The sequence below is a fragment of the Pholcus phalangioides genome, unplaced genomic scaffold (genome assembly GCF_987345545.1).
Source record: "Pholcus phalangioides strain wild (caught in Gottingen) unplaced genomic scaffold, Ppha-v1.0 ptg000018l_1, whole genome shotgun sequence".
NCBI lineage: Eukaryota > Metazoa > Arthropoda > Arachnida > Araneae > Pholcidae > Pholcus > Pholcus phalangioides.
In genome coordinates, this window is record NW_028301611.1 from 8,252,099 (window position 1) to 8,271,656 (window position 19,558).

Sequence of the window (19,558 nt, forward strand, 5' to 3'; positions counted from 1 at the left end):
AACTAACAAATGATTGATTTTGCTCTCTTCGGCTTCCACAATGCACTTTTGTGGAATAAAGAATTTAGCGGAATAAAGAATATAGGGGGGGGGGGGGAGAGGCTGAGCCGCCACCCCCACCCCCCCCCCCCCGTTCCACCATAAGATACCTCAGTTGTTATTAATTATCCGTTTTTATTAAAGAATTGCATCAACAAATTGCCACATGTTGCAGGTTGCACAATGCAACTCTGGCCTCATCCACATGCGCATCGAACGGATCAAAGTTCTTCTCAGACATAGTATGGTGTCTCACGGTTCACGGAATAGTCCAAGGATGCTCAACCTTTTGAGGAATGAGGGCCACTCTATTTGGGCTTCAAACAGGTCGTGGGCCACGTAAATTATCTGTAAATGTGCCGCGGGCCACTTAAATGATGTAGAACAGCGTCCCAGGTCACACAAGTGATCTAGAACGGCGTCCCGAGTCACACATGTGATCTAGAACGGCGTCCCAGGTCACAAATAATCTGGGGATGTATCGCGGGCCTTTTATTTGATCTGCCAATGTTCCACCGCCACGGGTCACTCAAGTAGCTCGCGGCGCTACCTTCACTGATCTGGAACGGCGTCGCTTAAGTGATGTGCAAATCTATCGCGGGCCACTTAAATGGGGTAAGAATGTGCCGCGAGCCACTTAATTGATCTGCCAGCTCCAGGTCACTTAAGTGTTCTGGGAATGTGCTGCCGTGGGCTTTTTAAGTGGCTCTAACGGCACATTCTTTCCCTTCACTTAATTGATATAGAACAGCGTCCCAGGTCACTCAAGTGGTCTGTAAATCTGTCGCGGGCCACTTTAATAGGGTAAGAATGTACCGCGAGCCACTCAATTGATCTAGAACAGTGTCTCAAGTCACTTGAGGGGCCGAGAAATGTACTGTGGGCCTTTCAAGTGATTAGTAAATGTGCCGCCGCGGGCCTTCTAAGTGGCTCGCGGCACATTATTGCCCTTCAATTAATTGATCTAGAACACCGTCACTCAAAAGCAATCTGTGAATGTGAAGCGGGCCAATTAAATGAGGTAAGAGTGACTCTCTCTCGTAAGTGATCGTAGAACAGTGTCACAAGTCACTCGAATGATCTACAAATGTGCCGCGAGTCACTTAAGCAATTTGGTTAATTTTTAAGTTAATTTTTACTAAATTAAGTTCAAGGTCGCGGGCTACATTTGACAACTCCGAAGGCGACGTTTGGCCCGCGGGCCCATGGGTTGAGCATGTATGGTGCAGTCCCCAGTAGAGATGGTCATCTTTAGAGTCTTTTGACGTCCACGCGGGGGTCGCCACAGTCGTTTCTACGCAGTCTGTCCTTTACTCAAGACGTGCAGGTGCTCCTTCGCCTTGTGTCTCAAGTTGGCTATGCTGGAAGTCCTCGGGTCCCTGAGGCCCTCCATTTTGTTCGCGGTGGCGTCGCTCACGGACAGATTGAGCGGAGCGTTCTTGCTCTGAGCCACGGAGGACTCGGCAACGTTCTGTCTGGAGGCCATACTGGCGGGGGTCAGGTAACTTGGGTACACCGTGTGAAGCTGGAATCCCGGTAGACCCGGGAGCGTCAGGCCCAGAAGGGACGGGCTCAGCCACGGGTCCAGCAGCAAACTTCCACTTCCCATGAGACCGGCGCTTATGGCGGCCGATGCAGCTGCGGCTGCTGCGGCGGAGGAAGGCGTGATGCTCGGGCTGAGGGATGTCCCGCAACTTGTCATCGGCGAGTTCGAGCGGGACCCTGGTCCGAGGAGTCCCGCGTTCCCCAGGCTTCTCAGGGTGCTCTGGTTCTCGAGTTTTTCCTGGCGTCTCCATTTGGCTCTCCTGTTCTGGAACCATACCTGGAATGGAATTTGGATTAGGAGAGTTTGCAAAATATAGGAAGAAGTTACAACAACTCCGGTGCGTGCGCAATGCGCTACCAGACAACAATATAGTGGTTATGATGGGATAATTAGTGGTGACGTGGTTTCACGTCACGTCACGTCAGAGACGTTGTGAATCCTGATTCGTGGAAATTCTCTACGTCTCTGACGTATCGTGTTTAGGCCTTTACCCCGTTAACGGCCAATGCGAGGTCAAAAAAGCCAGAGATCACGTGACTTAGGGAATCCATTCCCCTACGTTCATCCCCAGCGCGTCAGACAGAACGTGTCACGTGACCAAAAAACATCGAGTCGGCCATTCCTGACGATCGGTACGGATGAAGTCACGTGATCTCTAGCTTCGTTGGCCTTGAATTGGGTCGGGCGCCGTCCTCCCGTTGCAAGAGATGTCTCCCGGTCCGTCTTTGTGGCAGAGCCTAGAACAAGTCGCCGACATTTTTCCAGTTGCGAGCACTGCCTGTACCCATCATGAAAAGAAGAAGAGCACCCTTGCGGCAAGTTTGACGTACGGATGCATGAAATCAGGATGATTTCAATCGTTGGCTGCAATTTGTACAAGATGTTTAATTGGAACGTTGATCACAAAAATGCTCGCGAGCATGAAATCGGTCACGAGAATCGAGCACTCTGGCTACTCTAGAGAGCACCGTGGTGTTCGCGAGCAGCGGGTTGAAGATGCCTGACGGCCCTTCATTTCATAAATTAGGTTTAAAATGGCGCTTTTGCTGAATTTGGCTATTTTGTAGCCAAGAATTTGTAGGAGGCCATGCTGTTGAGGCCCTCGTACACATTCTTCTGGTTAAATTCCACAAAGGAATGTGAGTACGAGGTGCATATACGGTTAATTAGTACTAGCCAAGAGCTTGCACTTTAAGACCCTCAGCAGCATGGCCCTCCCCATCCTTCAGCAGGGCCCTTGGTGCACCCCCAGTCCATATTTTCACTTCGCCCTCAAAAGTGAACCGATACCGTTTCACAATAAAAAAATGATAAGAAGGCCTCGTCAAGCATGGTCCCAATAGTCATTCGCAAATATTTGCTTCCAATATTTACTCTCTCTCCCCCCCCACCCCCCCCCAGCAGCGGCGTAGGTTGGTCCAGCTTGGCCTAATATTCGTTGGCGAATATTAGGTTTCCAGAGCACTCTGTGTGTTGCGAATATTGGCGCTCTTCGACCAATGTGTGGCCGGGCGGATCGGAAAATCGGGAAGGAATGTAGGCACCCCCTTTTGACTCGGGTTGGAAGCTGGTAGGTACTGGTCGTTCTCTTTTGGACCAGCTTTCCGATACCTTCCAGCCACAGACATTTGACGATCATTGCAACAATGGGAGCAGCCACGCTACTTGCCCTCCATGACCATCCTTGGAACGTATTGGGCTAGCCTCGACACGAGTGTGGCCCTGGCTTTAGAAATGTGGTACTTAGTCGCGCTTGCCGAGATGTCTGCCACCCAGCTAATTGCGGGTCTGCCTTGCAATGCACGTCTACTACTTCACCAAACGCCAACTCTGGCCATATCGCTACATTGCAATTTACTGCCATTAGTGAGATGGGTTGGAAGTGAAGGCGCTGTCTATCGGTGGTCGCCTCGAGTTCTCGTTAGGGAAAATATCTTACCTATATCCTCCCTTGGGTTCGAACCCGGGACCCAGACTACAACCTTCACGATGGTAGACGAGCATCTTACCACCATGCCACTCGGGCACGCAATGCAAGTCTGTCACATTGCGATTTGTGACCGCACAGCGGCAGAGAATATGGTTGATACGGTTTACGGAAATTCCACCTCTGACATTTCGCCCCGGGACATTCGCCTGCCCTGGCCGTGTGAATGACCTCATGACTGACTGAGTGATGGTGGGTGACAATATGAGTGTACGTGAACGTACGAGAGACCAAGCGAGTGTGGCCGCTCGTACATTCACTAACTTGATCCCGAAAATGGTGGCTCACTTGTTCGCTCATACGGCCACGCATTTGATCAACCATTCAGTCAGGGACTTGATCACTCATGCAGTCACTCAGTGAGTGTGGTCGCTCATACATTCACTAACTTGATCACGAAAATGGTAGCTCACTTATTCACTCATACGGCCACACACCTGGTCACTCATTCAGTCAGGGACTTGATCAATCACTCATGTAGTCACTCATTCAGTCAGGGACTTGATCAATCACTCATGCAGTCACTCATAGGGTCACTCACTCATCTGATCATTCATTTAACCCTACAATCACTCACGCTTACTCATACGATCATTCACCTTGTCACTTATATGGTCACTCACTCACTCACGCAGCCGATCGCACACACGGCCAGGGACTTGATCAATCACTCATGCAGTCACTCATAGGGTCACTCACTCATCTGATCATTCATTTAACCCTACAATCACTCACGCTTACTCATACGATCATTCACCTTGTCACTTATATGGTCACTCACTCACTCACGCAGCCGATCGCACACACGCCTGGTCACTCATACAGTCACTCACCCACTTAAATTGTGTCACTCACCTACTTATATGGTCGCTCACTCGGTCACTCCCACGGTCAGGGCAGGCGAAATTTCCAGGGGCGAAATGTGCACGACACGAAGGGACAAAATTTCCGGATCCCGGCTGGTACGTAACACGAAAAATCCAGGCATCTGCCGTTTTCACTTCGAAACATCGAAGACAGATGGCAGCAGGAAGGGGGGGGGGAAAGCACGTTACTTATATAGAGAAATGTAGATTGACACGTAATATACGATGCACGCACCTGCACGCGGACTTCTGGTAAATTGACCTTGATGGCGAGCTCTTCCCTGCTGTACACGTCGGGGTAGTGAGACCTCTCGAAGGCTCTCTCAAGCTCGTGCAGCTGGTACGTCGTGAAGGTGGTGCGGTTGCGCCTGTGCTTCTTCCTGAAGATTGGCACTTGCTGCTGCTGGTCTCGGCCGGAATTCGACGACGCGGTCGACGGTGCGTCGCAGTTGGAATCGACGAATTCCTCGTCGTCGCGACAGTTCGCCGTCTGGTGGCGGGCGTTGACTACACTCTCCGAGAACCATTTCCGTTGGCTCCGCGGGGCTGCATCTGAAATGAAAAAAAAAAGGGATGCGTTTTAACCGCTTTACGATCACGCACGTAATATTGCGTCCAAACGTCAGTGGAGTAAATTCGAACTAGTCCTCCGTGTTTTCTTTGCTCTCTCTTCACCACCATCGCGAAGCTTTTATAGTAACCCCCATGAACCGAAGTTTTTTTTTCCCCTCCCTGTTTATGATTTTTTTTTCTCACATGCAATGTATCTTTCTAATACAGTCGAATCCCGTTTTAACGAATACCGTTATATCGAAAAAATCTCGTTTTAACATGAAAACTTTTCTAATCCCCTCTAAGTTTACATAAAAACAATGCAAAAATCTGGAATTTCTTTATAACGAAATTACATTATAACGAAGTGATTTCTCCGGTCTTTTGGAGTTCGTTATAACGGGATTCGGCTGAATATACAAGTAAGAGCGAAAGAGAACACGTAAACAAAAATTTTTCACCCGTTTCACCCGCTCTCTTACTACCTTATATTTATTGCACTTCTTATAGCTACTTCACGTACAAAGTTCTGGCAATAAATTTGGGTTACCTCGATTTGACGAATCGGCGATAAATCTGGTAACCTTGTCCCAACTTGTCGCACGTTAGGGGTCATTCAAGTGTTACGTCAGCATCGGGGGGGGGGGGTGTTTCGGATTTGCTGAATTTTGATGACAAGGGAGGAGGGGGGGGGGGTTGAAGGTTGCTTACGTCATCAACCACCCCTTTTTGAAGATATGAAATATTCTAAGCTGCTGACGAAATTTTGCTGACAAGGGGGGGGGGGGGTCAAAAATGGCTGAAAATCTGCTTACGTAATATTTGAATGGGCCCCTTAGAAAACAGAAGAGGGGGAAGAAAAAATATATAAAAGGAAAAATTATAGTCGAATCCCGTTATAACGAACGGTAAGAGACCGGAGGAATCACTTCGTTAAAACAAATTTTCGTTATAAAGGAATTCCAGATTACCTAGCCTTGTTCCTATGCAAACTTATTTGGAGGATTAGAAAAGTGTTCGTTAAAACGAGTTTTTCTCTATAACGGTATTCGTTAAAACGGGATTCAACTATACATAAAATATAAGGTATCCACATTATATTTTTCGAGTCCTCTTTCACCTTCACCCTACGTGTCTCTTTCGCTCTTACATGTATAGAAATATACATTATATGTGTGGGAAAAAATCAGGATGGAAAGTAAAAGCAAGGGTTACTAGATGGTGAAGAGACAGAGAGAGGAAAGAAAACAAAGATAACTTGCTTGAATTTACTCCACTGGTGTTTGGACGTAATATTACACCCGTGATCATAAAGAGGATATACGTATATATTTTCTTCTGTCCTGTTCCTTTCTTCCTAATGTGAAATTAGGTTAGGACGAGGCTACCAGATTTATCGCCGATTCGTCAAATAGAGATATAATCCAACTTTCATGCCAAAAGCTTGTACGTTGAAGTAGTTAAAAGACATGATCATTTGGCGATATCTTTGGAGACGCGCCAGAGAGTCTTTGGAGAGATGTCTTTTGGCATCCATTGCCCGGGCTTCCCTCCATTGAGTCATTCTTTCCTTCAAACCATGCACAATTCCGGTCTATCGCTATGGGCAATTTACTAATGCTTGAGTTGTGCCGGAAGTATGCTGTGTGTGCTTGTGTGGGTACCGAACAGTCCCAGTGCGTACCTAGTAATGTGTGTGAATTTTTAGTGCTGCCATCTATATTTCAAATTTGCCACGTGAACTGTAATGATTGAATATTTTAACCGTTGTAGGTCTGTTGCTCTTTGTGGCGAGCTCCTTTGAGCCTGAAAATAGAGTTCCCAGCCTAGTCGGCTTGCTTCAGCGCCGTAAGGCAGTATCAACTTCCGGCGAGAGACATTGGATCCTCTAGCACAGTGTTTCCTCAACCGCCGGGCCCTGACATCAGTCGAATCGGGCCGTAAGGGAGAGATTTACTGCTTCATTTTTCATTAGTCGTGCGTACGACCGGGCCTTCCACTCACCGGGAATCAGTCCGGGCCGTGGGCTTCTTAAGGTTGAGAACCACTGCTGTAGCATACGAACCCTAGATAAAGGGGGGGGGGTTAGTCAGTCGGACTGCGGACCAGCCAAACACGTTTGACCCCCCTCCCCCGTGTTTCATGCTGAACTTTTTGCTATCCACGAGGGTGGATCAAACGAAAGTTTTTATAGTTTTGTTTATTTTTGTATGGGTGTGGCGCAATTGTGTGTATAGCGGTAGAGCGGGAAGGAAAGCTATACCTACTTCTGAATGGACTTGCCGCGTAGCTGGTCGAACGGGACCCCCCCCCCCCTTTGACTCCAAAAACCTATAACACCACGTTGCTCCTCTTTACTCGCAAACGTCCCATAGATGCAGATGACAAAAACAATACGATTGCCTGTTGGAAGATACTGTCGGCCGATCCAGGGCCGTCTTAAGAGCATCATGGGCCCCCGGGCCAATTGGTTTTTCTGAGGCCCGACCTGGAAAATTCTCGAAAACTTGAATTAGTTCTCATTTTTGTGAGGCCCCCGGGCCGTGCCCGGGTGGACCCATGCGTTAAGACGGCACTGGGCCGATCGCCAGCACATATCACGTGATTTCACGCGACATCCTAGGAGGGCAAGCCCGTTCCGCAGTAGGAGGTCCTTACCTCCCGTTCATGCTTTTTTTATAGGAAAAAAGCTGATGAAATTATATTGATTATAATCAGCGATTATAATTATCTCTCTCTAAAGTTGGTGGGAAAAAGTTTTCGACTTTCAAGGATAACCAAAAACTCGACGCACCCCGAAAACTTGTGGATGCAAACAGTTGAAACGTTGCTTATTATAATCACGGAGAAGTGTTATCACTCGGGTATTGTTATCACTTTTGCAAAGAACGGAACGGGACCGGTATCATAACATAGGGGGGGGGGGGAATCGCTTTTCGTTATCACGTTATCAGTTTTTCTTCAGCCAAGATTTGATCAAAATTATTATTCTTTTCAGTAAATTACCATTACCACAGGTTGCAAGAGACTACTACTACAATTTAACTGAACATGCACCTCGTACACATTCCTTTACGGAATTTCTAACGAATCGGCACGTGCCGGAATGTGTGTTCTGCGTGTATGTGCGACCCTAACGTATTTATGTTGTCGAGTTGCGCTTGTTTCGTGTTCATGCTGCCATCTGGCTTCCATTTTCTGAAGTAAAGATGGAAATAGGTTGCAAGAGAGATTGTGTAAGAAGGTATAGAAGGTATTCTCTCCCACCCCTTTTCCTGTTGACAAACATTTCTGAACTTCCTGCCACGATCGGTCCGCGGTATTCGCTGTGGTCCATGCACGCATGTGTGGAACTGCTTTTGCGATATACTCGTACTTCCTGTAGTGAAGGCAAATGTAAGACGGGGGATAAAAAACCCCAATTTTCTGCAGTTCTTGATCGGTTTCTTTCAGTTGACCAGATTTAAATTTCTTTTTCCTGAGAGAGACTTTCTCAAGGGATCTACGAAACGTATCGTAGATTAAAGAAAATATCGTAATTTGTGGATATACATTAGGATTAGACAGTTGTGTTCTAACACCTCACAGTGGCCGTACATACTTTCCCAAACTTTTTGTTCCATCATCCCTTTCATCAGAAATTTTTTTCTCTCATCGACCCGCAACTCAAATGAGCCCGTAGAATCCTATGTTAAATCCGTAGCTTCTATCGCTCCCCTGAACCATTTCGTCACCCACCAGGGGGAAATATTGCCCAGTTTGGGAAACACTGTTTTAGATCAAACGGGGAGAAAAAAAAAAAAAAAAAGAGTCCCGTTTTAGAAAAATTTAAAAAAAAAAAAATGTAATTTTTTCAAAAAAAAAAATTTTTAATTTTTTCAAAAAAAAATAATTTTTTTTTAATTTTTTCAAGAAAAAATAATTTTTTTTTTAAATTTTTTTAAATTTTTTCAAAAAAAATAATTTTTTTTTAATTTTTTCAAAAAAAAAATAATTTTAATTTTTTCAAAAAAAAATAAATTTTTTATTAAATTTTTTCAAACAAAAAAAATTTTTTTAATTTTTTCAAACAAAAAAAAATTTTTTAATTTTTTCAAAAAAAAAAAATGGAACGATTGAACATTTTGTAATCATTTATGTAGGAAAAGAAAAACAGAGTGGTGTGTCCCGTTTTACCAATACACATTTAACATACATCCCACTAGGTCGATCGGGATGTATGGTCACCTTACTTGCAAACGGATTTTTTTTTTTTTTCCCTCCCCCGATTTAGTTTAATATTCGGTTACTTGTTTCAGGAAAAATTCGGCGCTCAGATCGCAAAATGTTATAAATCACTTTTTTTTCGAAATTTCACGATGGCGAATTTGCGAACAATATTTTGCCAAAATGCGATACCGTTGCTTTTTCATTTATCCCGATTTTCCTCCGTTGTTTCCTCATAAACTGAAAGAGGAAAGACAACATTTTCGCCACCTTCCGAAATTTTTGACGCACGAGACTCCGGAATGCGAACAACTTAATTTTTTTTGGGAAAAGTGACTTATATATGGCCGTCTGAGCACAGAATTATTATAAGAAAATGCGACGAGTAACGCACGAAACTCGAGAACGTAAAATCGGGGTTTTTTTAAAAAAACAAAATCCACAGTATCTTTCAATTTCCCCCATATCTCTATTCATATAAACACCGCAACACGCTAAACTCGTCAAAATATACGAAGACGGCAAATAATACAAGGAAAGCATATACACAATGTTTTTTGAGCACGATTTCGGGAAAAACAAAACCATCCGCTTATCCTTTTTTGCTCAGAGCGCAGCTTGTTACGAATTTCAATCATGCAGATAAGCAGTGCGGACATATTTAGAAAAGCAGACCATTCCGCAAGTGACAAAAACGTAAAGATAGTCGGGATATATATATATTCTAGTCGAGAAACACACACATACGGGATTATTACCTCCAGGGTATGTTAAATATGCATATGTAATATACTGGGGGGAACCCCAGGCTTCCCCCTTATTTTTTTTTTTTTGTGCCTTAATCCGCCGTAATAGGACAAGGGGTATAAAAGACACCATTATATTTATTGAACATACTAGTATGGATGGGGGTTTATACTATATACACGTACTTATGCCCACAAAAACAAGCTTGCTATTCCTTTCCCGGCCAAAAATTTTAATCCTATAGGGCCGGATTCCGCGGGTTGTTTGTGCTAAATCCTATTTCCGTATTCATTGTTTTTTCCCCCCGTCTCGATCCGACTTTTGTTTATTCTCTGATGCAAGAAATTCTTAAACCATACTCGGATGCAGAATATTCGTCCCTTATTATTTTCAGTCGGATATTATGGTCACGGAATAAGAGTTGTGGCTCGTAAAAATTCACCTTGCGTTGCGGAATCTTTGAGGGAATTAACATCATTTGCATAATAGAAATGCCCTCTCCACTTGTTAATGCAAGATTCATTGAAAGACTGGTTATTCGTGGAGATGAAGATTACAAGGTAGAAAACTCATCTCGGCGCCCCCCCCACGGGGACTCGGACCCCGGTCTCTCGCTTGCCGGACGAATGCTCTACCATCTAAGCTATGGGGTTGAAATAATCAATCTGTTCCCATTTAGATATAATGGTTTCCCAAACTTTTTTGTTCCATCGCCCCCTTCTTCAGAAATTTTTTCTCCCATCGCTCCCCAACGCGATCTAACCCATAGGATCCCATGTTACACTCGTAGCTTCTACCGCCCCCCCAGGGGGCGTTAACGCCCACGTTGGGAATCACTGCTCTAGAGGCTTTAATTGCACTCCATGATTATAAGCCTCACGGATAAAATGCCGCAACGATTCTTTATCAGGTTTAGACCCTGGCTCGATGCTGGTCAGTCCGACACTAATACAATTTATTGTGAGAGCTAATGTTTTGCGCATGTTAGAGTAAGAAAGGAAGCATTTTCACGCTGAAACTTCCACTCGGATCCCTAAGGCCGTGCACATAGTAAGGCGAACAAGAGGTCGGGAGTGCATATGTGAGACTAGCGACGAAAATAACTGTATTGTTTTGTTCTACACCGCATACACTCTAGAAGCGAGGCGAAAGAGGCCACTCAACGAGTTGCGGAGTGCAAAAAACATACATATTTGTTTTCACCTCGACCTGCTGATTTTTGCTATCTGCGGATTCTCCCGTTTCTTCCTTTCTTCCCCTCTTCTGCGAAGAGATCATCATCATCATTACATTAGAGAACCCTTCCGGCCATTTTCTCTATCCTCCTCCTCTTTTACTATACGCGGACATCTCTTCCCTCCACCACTATGGTTCTTTTTCTTCCTAGTCACAATTCTTCCAACTCGTACCTCTTCGCTGCACTACGAGCGCAACTTAAGGCTACGTAAGAATTGCGAGTAGGAAGAAAAAGAAGCATAGGGGATGGAGGAAGAGATGTCCGCACATAGTAAAAGCGAGAAGGAGGATAGAGAAAAAGGCCGGAGGGGTTCTGAGATGTAAGAGTGTGATGATGATGATGATGATGATCCCTCTGCAGAAGAGGGGAACGAAAAAAAAAGCTGAAAGGGACTAATATTCAGCAAATAGCGAAAACCAGCGGATCAAGGTGAAAACAAACCATATATGTTCGACTTCCTCACATCGTTGAGTGGCCTCTTTCTCTTTTCCGCCTCGCTTCTCGAATATGTGCGGTGTAGGACTAAACAATACAGTGGTTTTCGTCGCTAGACTGTTATGTACCCCCGTACCTCTTGGTCACCTCACTATGTGCACGGCCTTAGATGCTCGCAAATGCCACTTGAGTGTTTCCTCATTCTTCTTTAAGTCTTGTCCTCCCTCAAGAATTGACAGAGTTGGTCTAATCATTCAAACCTCTTCAAATCATCGGTAATTTGCAAACCTTTCATTGGCCGCCGAAAACATTCCTTGGCTCTTCCGTAAAGTCATGCTAGTAAGTGTGCCATCATGGCAATCTAAATTTCACCTTTTTCTCTCCGCAATTGAATACTACTTTGAGCCATTTTCCTCCATAAAACATACACTTTCTTCTCTTCCACTACATTCCCAACTCTTGTGATGCTGTTGGTTGCTGATACTTATGGTTGCCTTATTCTAAGTATGGACAGCTTCTCGATTTACCCAAACATACTTATCGTATTTGTTTTTAAACGTGCCAAATGTGTTAGAATTTACTACCTCCGGGGTCATTTATTAACAACCCTAGTAGAGAAAAAATTCCCAGCGACACCACAACCTACCATTGCCCCTTACCAAACGATACTGGTGTTGTCCCCCTGTCAAAGCTGTCGATTGACGGTGTACTAATAATTCATGTGGCCCATCTTATCCATCTCGTTGAAAATTTTGAACCGACACCTGTGTTCTTCCAATGCAAACATATTGAAAAAAAAACGAAGTCTCTCTTCATAACTCAAGAAGTTTTTCTTTTTTCCAGCATGGCCCAGCCGCAAGGTAGCCTGCTTATAGCCCACAAGGGACAGAGCGGGGGCCATGTTTGGTGTTTGCATAACTCAAGAAGAAGAAGGACTTTAAGAGAATTCAGAGACATTTTTGAAAATGAACCGAGCATTCTATTCGAATTTTTTACCGCAGCTGAAGAATGTTCAGCAAACCTAAGCGGCTCGTCAATGAGAATTCCGAAATATGTACTGTATCTTATGGCATATTTAGCTCAGGGCCGGAGCCAGGCATTAGGCGACGAGGCGGCATGACTACAGGGGGCGGCATTTTTTATGACAGATTTATTATGACGGTGTTTCAACTCTCGCAGATGTTTAAACATCAAGATAATTTTGAAAGGAGAGCGTCAGTGGATAAATAAAAACAAGTAAATACAGGGTGGGCAAAAATAATATAGAAACTTTAAAAATTCATAAAAACCGGAAAAATAGCCGAAATAAAAAACGGTTTGCATCGCTAGGTCACGGGAACGTTCGAACTGCCCATTTCTGTTTACCTATGTTGGTTTTATATTATTCAGGGGGTATCCAATATAAAGTTTCTCGTGGAACCCTTGGTAATGATAAGGCTGTTCTACAGAACTCAAACGAACTTTTGAATATTTATTCAATAAAAATGTGTCCCTACTAAGATCCCTGCATGGCCCCCACAACGGGGTGGGTCTGTGGATTCTTGAGGGTTTCATGAAGTTTGATTCCGCAGAATCCTCAAAAAAGTTCTCACGGAAGCCTAGGGTTAAGCGGAACACCAGAAATATCTATGCTTTAGAGCATAGTTTCCCAAACTTTTTGTCCCATCGCCCCCCTTCTTCAGAAATTTTTTTCTCCCATCGCCCCCCAACACAATCTAACCCGTAGCTCTACGCCCACGTTGGGAATCACTGCTTTAGAGGGTTCGGGAAGCACAAAGAAACTCCCAGAGCAATTTTAAGCTACTAACCTTCAAAAAAAGCACATTTTAAATTAATAGAAATTGATAAATATATAACATACAGTATAAATAGGGATACGTAAATTTCGCGAAAATTTTTTTAAAAATCATAAATTTCGCATTTATTCGCATTTATTTCGTGAATTTTTGGATTTATCGCGGTTATTTCGAAAATACGAAAATTAAGTATCCCTAAGTATAAAGGTACAAATATCTTTCGATATTTTATTTATTTTTACTAAAATATGAACTCAGGGCAGTCAATTCGCTAGAAAAAATTTCGTAGGAACGTATCAAAATAAAAAGGTAGGAAAAACTTATCTTTATATGCTGCACAGCATAGGCGTACGCAAAATTTTCTCGGGGGGGGGGGGGGGTTCAATTTTTTTTCTTCTCAATTCACCGACCAGCAATTCATCGACGGAAAATTCACCGACAACAGTTCGTCATGAAGCTACTGAGTCCGTGAGTAAGTGAGCGAGCGGTTGAGTGAGGAAACGAGTGAGTGGGAGAATGGGTAAGTGAACGGACGAATGAGTGGGCGAGCGAGTTACTGAGTCCGTGAGTAAGTGAGCGAGCGGGTGAGTGAGGAAACGAGTGAGTGGGAGAGTGGGTAAGTGAGCGGGCGAATGAGTTAACGGACGAATGAGTGGGTGAGCGAGCTACTGAGTGGTCGAGTGAACTACTGAGTCCGTGAGAGCGGTAGCGAGTGAGTGGGCAAGCGAGCTACCGAGTCCGTGAGTGAACGAGTGAAATAGTGAGGGAATGAGTGGGCGAGGAACCCTTTAATTATGAATATGTTAAGTAATGAAAATTATGCCGAAAATGATCAAGTACTGCAGAAATCACTAAACCCCTGTTCAAAATGCCATATCTTTTTCCAATGAAGAAGGCTCTCTTCCGATTTTAAGCAGGTGCAAACTAAAGGGCGTAAAGAAAAATGCTTCATTGAGAAATCAGCTTTACAAAATATCTGGGCTTGTCAATGCGAAAATGAAGCCGGTTTTTCCTAGGAGTACAATTTCTGCGTCGTGTGCAGCGTGAAAACCCTGATTGGTTAAAAACTTGAAATTCAGGTTTTTTTTTTTTTCGACCAATCAGCGTTTTCACGCTGCACGCGTTGTAGAAACCTGCTTCTAGGAAAACCCAGCTTAATTAGAGACTTTTAAGCGAACGAGGTATCTGATCAATGCTGCTCAAGTGTTGAGAAAATTTTAAAGTTTTTCAAGTTCAAAACCTATTATCTTTTTGAGTTTTAGAGACTTCAAATACAAAAAATTAGGTATAACACACATAATTCTCTTCAAAGCAACCTCTAGTCGAATCAGATCGAATTATCAGTCTGTGAGATATATGATCCAAATTTATGGACACGTGTCGAATTCGGAAAGTCAAATACTGTGAGTTTATTTTGCGCGCGCAGTTAGCGACGTCCGGCTGCCACGGATGTTGGAACCATACCCTGTGGCACAATCTTTGATCCTTCTTCTTTAAAACGAGACCAAGATGGTCGCACTATGCGAAATTTAGCCGAGGTATTGAAGTTTGAAATTACTTCGACAGAAAGTGTCGCTCGTTTGGACGCGATTACCAGGCATCGATTTCGGAAAATTCACCGCCATGCAATTCACCGACAACAGTACGACATGAATGAACGAATGATCGAGGAGCAAGTGAACAAGTGAGTGAGCTAATGAGTGAACAAGTGAGTGAGCTAATGAGTGAACAAGTGAGTGAGCTAATGAGTGAACGAATGAATGAGCGAGTGAGTGAGCAAACAAGTGAAAGAGTAAGTGAATGAATGGGCAAGTGAACGAGTGAGTGAGCAAACAAGTGAAAGAGTAAGTGAATGAATGGGCAAGTGAACGAGTGAGTGAGCGAGTGGATAAATGAATGAACTAATGAGTGGATAAATGAATGAACTAATGAGTGAACAAGTGAGTGAATGAATGACCAAGTGAACAAATGAGTGAGTAAATGAGTGAATGAATGACCAAGTGAACAAATGAGTGAGTAAATGAGTGAATGAATGGAAGAGTGAGAAAGTGAACAAGTGAGTGAGCAAATGAGTGAACAACTGAGTGAATGAATGAATGAGTGAATAAGTAAGTGACTGAATGAATGAGTGAACGAATGAGTGAATGAATGAATGAGTGAACGAATGAGTGAATGAATGAATGAGTGAACAAGTGAGTGAATCAATGAGCAAGTGAACAAGTGGGTGAATGAATGAGTGAACGAATGAGCAAGTGAACAAATGAGTGAGTAAATGAATGGAAGAGTGAGCATGTGAGCAAATGAGTGAACGTGTGAGCTAATGAGTGAATGGATGAGCTAATGAGTGAATGGATGAGCTAATGAGTGAATGGATGAGCTAATGAGTGAATGGATGAGCTAATGAGTGAATGGATGAGCTAATGAGTGAATGGATGAGCTAATGAGTGAATGGATGAGCTAATGAGTGAATGGATGAGCAAATGAACAAGTGAGTGTACGAATGGATGAGCAAATGAACAAGTGAGTGTACGAATGAATGAGCGAGTTAATAAGCGATTGAGTGAATGAATGAACTCAGTCACTCATTCACTCACTAGGTCTCCCTTACTGTCACTCCCTCACTCACTAGTTTGCTCATTCCACACACCAACACTAACCACTCTGTCACTCACTCACTTGGTCATTCCCTGCTTACTTACTTGCCCACTGTGATTCGTGTCGAACTGCTGTCAGTGAATCGTTAGTCGGTGAATTTTCCTAGCGGTGAATCCGTAAATCATTTTGAAAGGGGAAGGGGAGTTTAGCGATTTCTGCTAGGCCGATTAAAGTGTAAATCAAAATAAACTTGAAAAACAAAAGCGTAAATATTTGGTTTACCTGTTTTGTCGTCGCAGTAAGATTGATCCCTCGAGTCAGAAGAATCCGATTCCTTCAACAGGTGATCGTCGACGTCTTTCCGGTGATGGCCGTCCTCGTCGGATGTCGTCGTCGTAATGACGTCATCGTAACTGTCGTAAGTCCTCATCTTCACGGTAAGCTGCTGCTGCGACGGTGAGACGGAACAGATTCTGTTCGTCGTTGGCTCGGCTTTGTCCAAGCCGTCGTCCCTTAGTCCCAATATAGCGTCTATGGAATGAGCGGCCATCGGTTTCACGATGGCCGGATCCTTGAAGTTCAGAGAATAAAGTCTTTTATACATTCGAAGTCACCCTTGGCTTTGGTCATCGAATTTATGTTGAACCAATCTCGTTTAGAACATTCCAGGTTGTTGCTGGAGATGTCAGGCTTTCGGACATTAGCGATATAGTGTGGTAATGTATCAACGATCTAATTGCGAAAATGTTCTCGAATGAAACGTTTCCCCAGAATGTTTTGAACGCTACATGCGTGTGTGTCGATATTCCGAGTCCACCTGTGACTTTTGTGATTTTTATTCATCACTGAATTATTCGACGGCACTCCTTTTTTTCCATTCATCACAGATTGTTTTTTTTTTCATTTTCCACTAATTCTTCTCATCGATTTACTGTTTATCCATCAACCTTGATATCCAACGCGTTGACTTTCTTTATTCATCGGTGAAGTTTGCATTCATCACTTCACTTTATTCATGATTGGTTTCGTGGATTCATCGATTAACTTCCTTCACTTTTTCGAAGTTCTGTTATTAATCACAATGAGAGACTATTTTGTTAATTTTATTCATCGGTGATTTTATTGATGACTTATTTGATTCATCAATGACTATTTCATTTGACTCATCATTGATTTTTATTTTTATTGATGACTATTTTATTCAACAGTATTTCATTTCAGTTTCATTTGATTCATCATATTTTATTTCCATCAGTGACTATTTGATTCATTAGTGTTTTGTTTTCATTAATGACTATTTTATTTTATTCATCATTGTTTCATTTTAATCAATGACTTTCATCAGAGTTTCCACCAATGGCTATTTTATTCATCAGTTTCCACCAATGACTATTTTATTCATCAGTTTCCACCAATGACTATTTTATTCATCAGTTTCCACCAATGACTATTTTATTTAGTGTTTCATTTTCATCAATGATTATTCTATTCTTCAGGAATTTTATTTTATTCATCAGTATTTCATTTCGTCAAAATGACTACTTTATTTACTACTTTTATTCTTCAGTTTCCATCAATGACACTTTTTGATTCATGAGTGATTTTATTTTTCATCATTGCCACTTAAATTCATCATTTCACGTATAAATAAATTATTGACGTTTAAATTCATCACTACATTATTTCATTCGTTTGACTTTCTTTATTGATCAACTACATTGCTATTCATCTAATTTTAGATGGAAAATTTAATAGATTGATTAAATTCTTGGAATTTATTCATCAGTGATTTAATTTTCACTATTGTCGTTTACATTCATATCTGAATTATTTCATTCATCCGACCACTCGGCTTTCATCGCACAAATACCTCTTTTATTCATCTAAATTCGTGTTTTTTTTATTCATCAGTAACTTCTCTAAGCAATCGTTACTTTGAATCTGTCACACGAAAGGTTTTTTTATTCATTCCTTAGTTAGTTATACTATCAACTGCTAAAATAATTCCATTCATCATCTTACATTATGTACTTATCAATAAATATTTCTATTCATCAGTGGCAGTGACATTTATTTTATTCATCAGTGACATTTATTTTATTCATCAGTGACATTTATTTTATTCATCAGTGACATTTATTTTATTCATCAGTGACATTTATTTTATTCATCAGTGACATTTATTTTATTCATCATCATTAGTGACTTTCTTGTTTACCTTCAGACTTTTATTTGTTAATGACGCTTATTCGGTAATATCTATTGCCATTATGTCAACAGAAATTTACTGATAGACAAAATTTTAATTTCTAAAAAATAAATTTTAGAGCCTTAATTTACATTCTCTCACATGATGACGAAAGTTCTCAGAGAACATGTTTTTTAAGCTTCTTCTTCCATATTATTCCAACATTCATGCACATTCATGTCAAATAATGTCATGAGCAAACTTATAGCACATACCTCCAACCAAAAACAATGCCGGTCCACAAAAAAACGGATTTTAATGTCAGAATTTATCCTAGTTTGTTTTTTTTTCTGCGAATAAATTTGAAATTTTTTCCACTTCATTTGCGTGTTTCCACGTTCAGGGGGAAAAAGAGAAAAATCAAGCGTGATTTTTGCAACAACGATGTCGGGAGAAAAAGTCACTCGGGAGAAAAACTAACACCACCGCCACACTTTTTGCCCGTTTATTTGCCGATGTTGCCCGAGCTCCTCCTCTCCCGAGAGAGCTTTCTGATTGGTCGGTGACCTGCCGAACCTCGCGGAAGCAAATGGATGGTGGAATCTCTACGACATGAGAATGGGGGGGGGGGGGGGTTGGGAAAATTTGAAGAGCACTGCTCTCATTGTGCGCATGATCAATGCAACCGCGAAATTCCATCCAATAAACGTCCTGGAAGCGCGATTCACGGAGTTATCTGTGCGAAGAAAATTAAGCTGTGCGTGTGTGGGAAAAAATATTGAAAATTAAACTTCGGAAATTTTTGCCGTCGCCCCCCCCCCCCGGTGAATTTTCTCATCGCCGTAATTTGGCGATAATTGAGAAAATCATTTATGGAATCCAAATCTTTGATGGTCAGGACATTTTTAATTGGCTGTGGAGGTGGATTTATGGATTTTGACCGCACATTTTCAATTTAACAATTTGTTCAATTTTCTCAACCATTCATTCCTCAAATTAGCCACAAATTTGGTTAGGCTGTTGCTCTACTGAACTTTTGGATTGAATTTGTGGATTTAAAAAAAAAAATTTTTTCATGTCCATTTATTTCATTTTATTCATTCTCATATGATATACATCACGGAGAACAAATAAAATCACCAAAAGGGATCACACGATCCATACTGGTGATCATAGATGAGAAAGATAATTCATTTCATGTACATAATTCCACACAAATATATAAATACAATTCATCATGTATGAATGAAACGGTTTTCATTAATATTGTTAGAATTTAATCGATTTATGATGACAATTTTTTGGAAAATAAATAAATTTGGCGTAATATTATTATGTGGCAAACAGGAGTGTCAGTTGTAAAC

At 42.3% G+C, this 19,558-nt stretch overlaps 1 protein-coding gene across 1 annotated transcript; it reads right to left on the reverse strand.

Annotated features, from left to right (window-relative positions):
* Positions 1–213: 213 nt before the first annotated feature.
* Positions 214–18,710, reverse strand: LOC149071650 (retinal homeobox protein Rx-B-like). The gene is made up of 3 exons (XM_089247677.1): positions 16,289–18,710; positions 4,674–4,990; positions 214–1,861 (listed from the first exon to the last, which is right to left on the reverse strand). The coding sequence occupies exons 1-3, from the start codon at positions 16,608–16,610 to the stop codon at positions 1,334–1,336; spliced, it is 1,167 nt and encodes a 388-aa protein (XP_089103803.1). The 5' UTR covers positions 16,611–18,710; the 3' UTR covers positions 214–1,333.
* Positions 18,711–19,558: the final 848 nt, after the last annotated feature.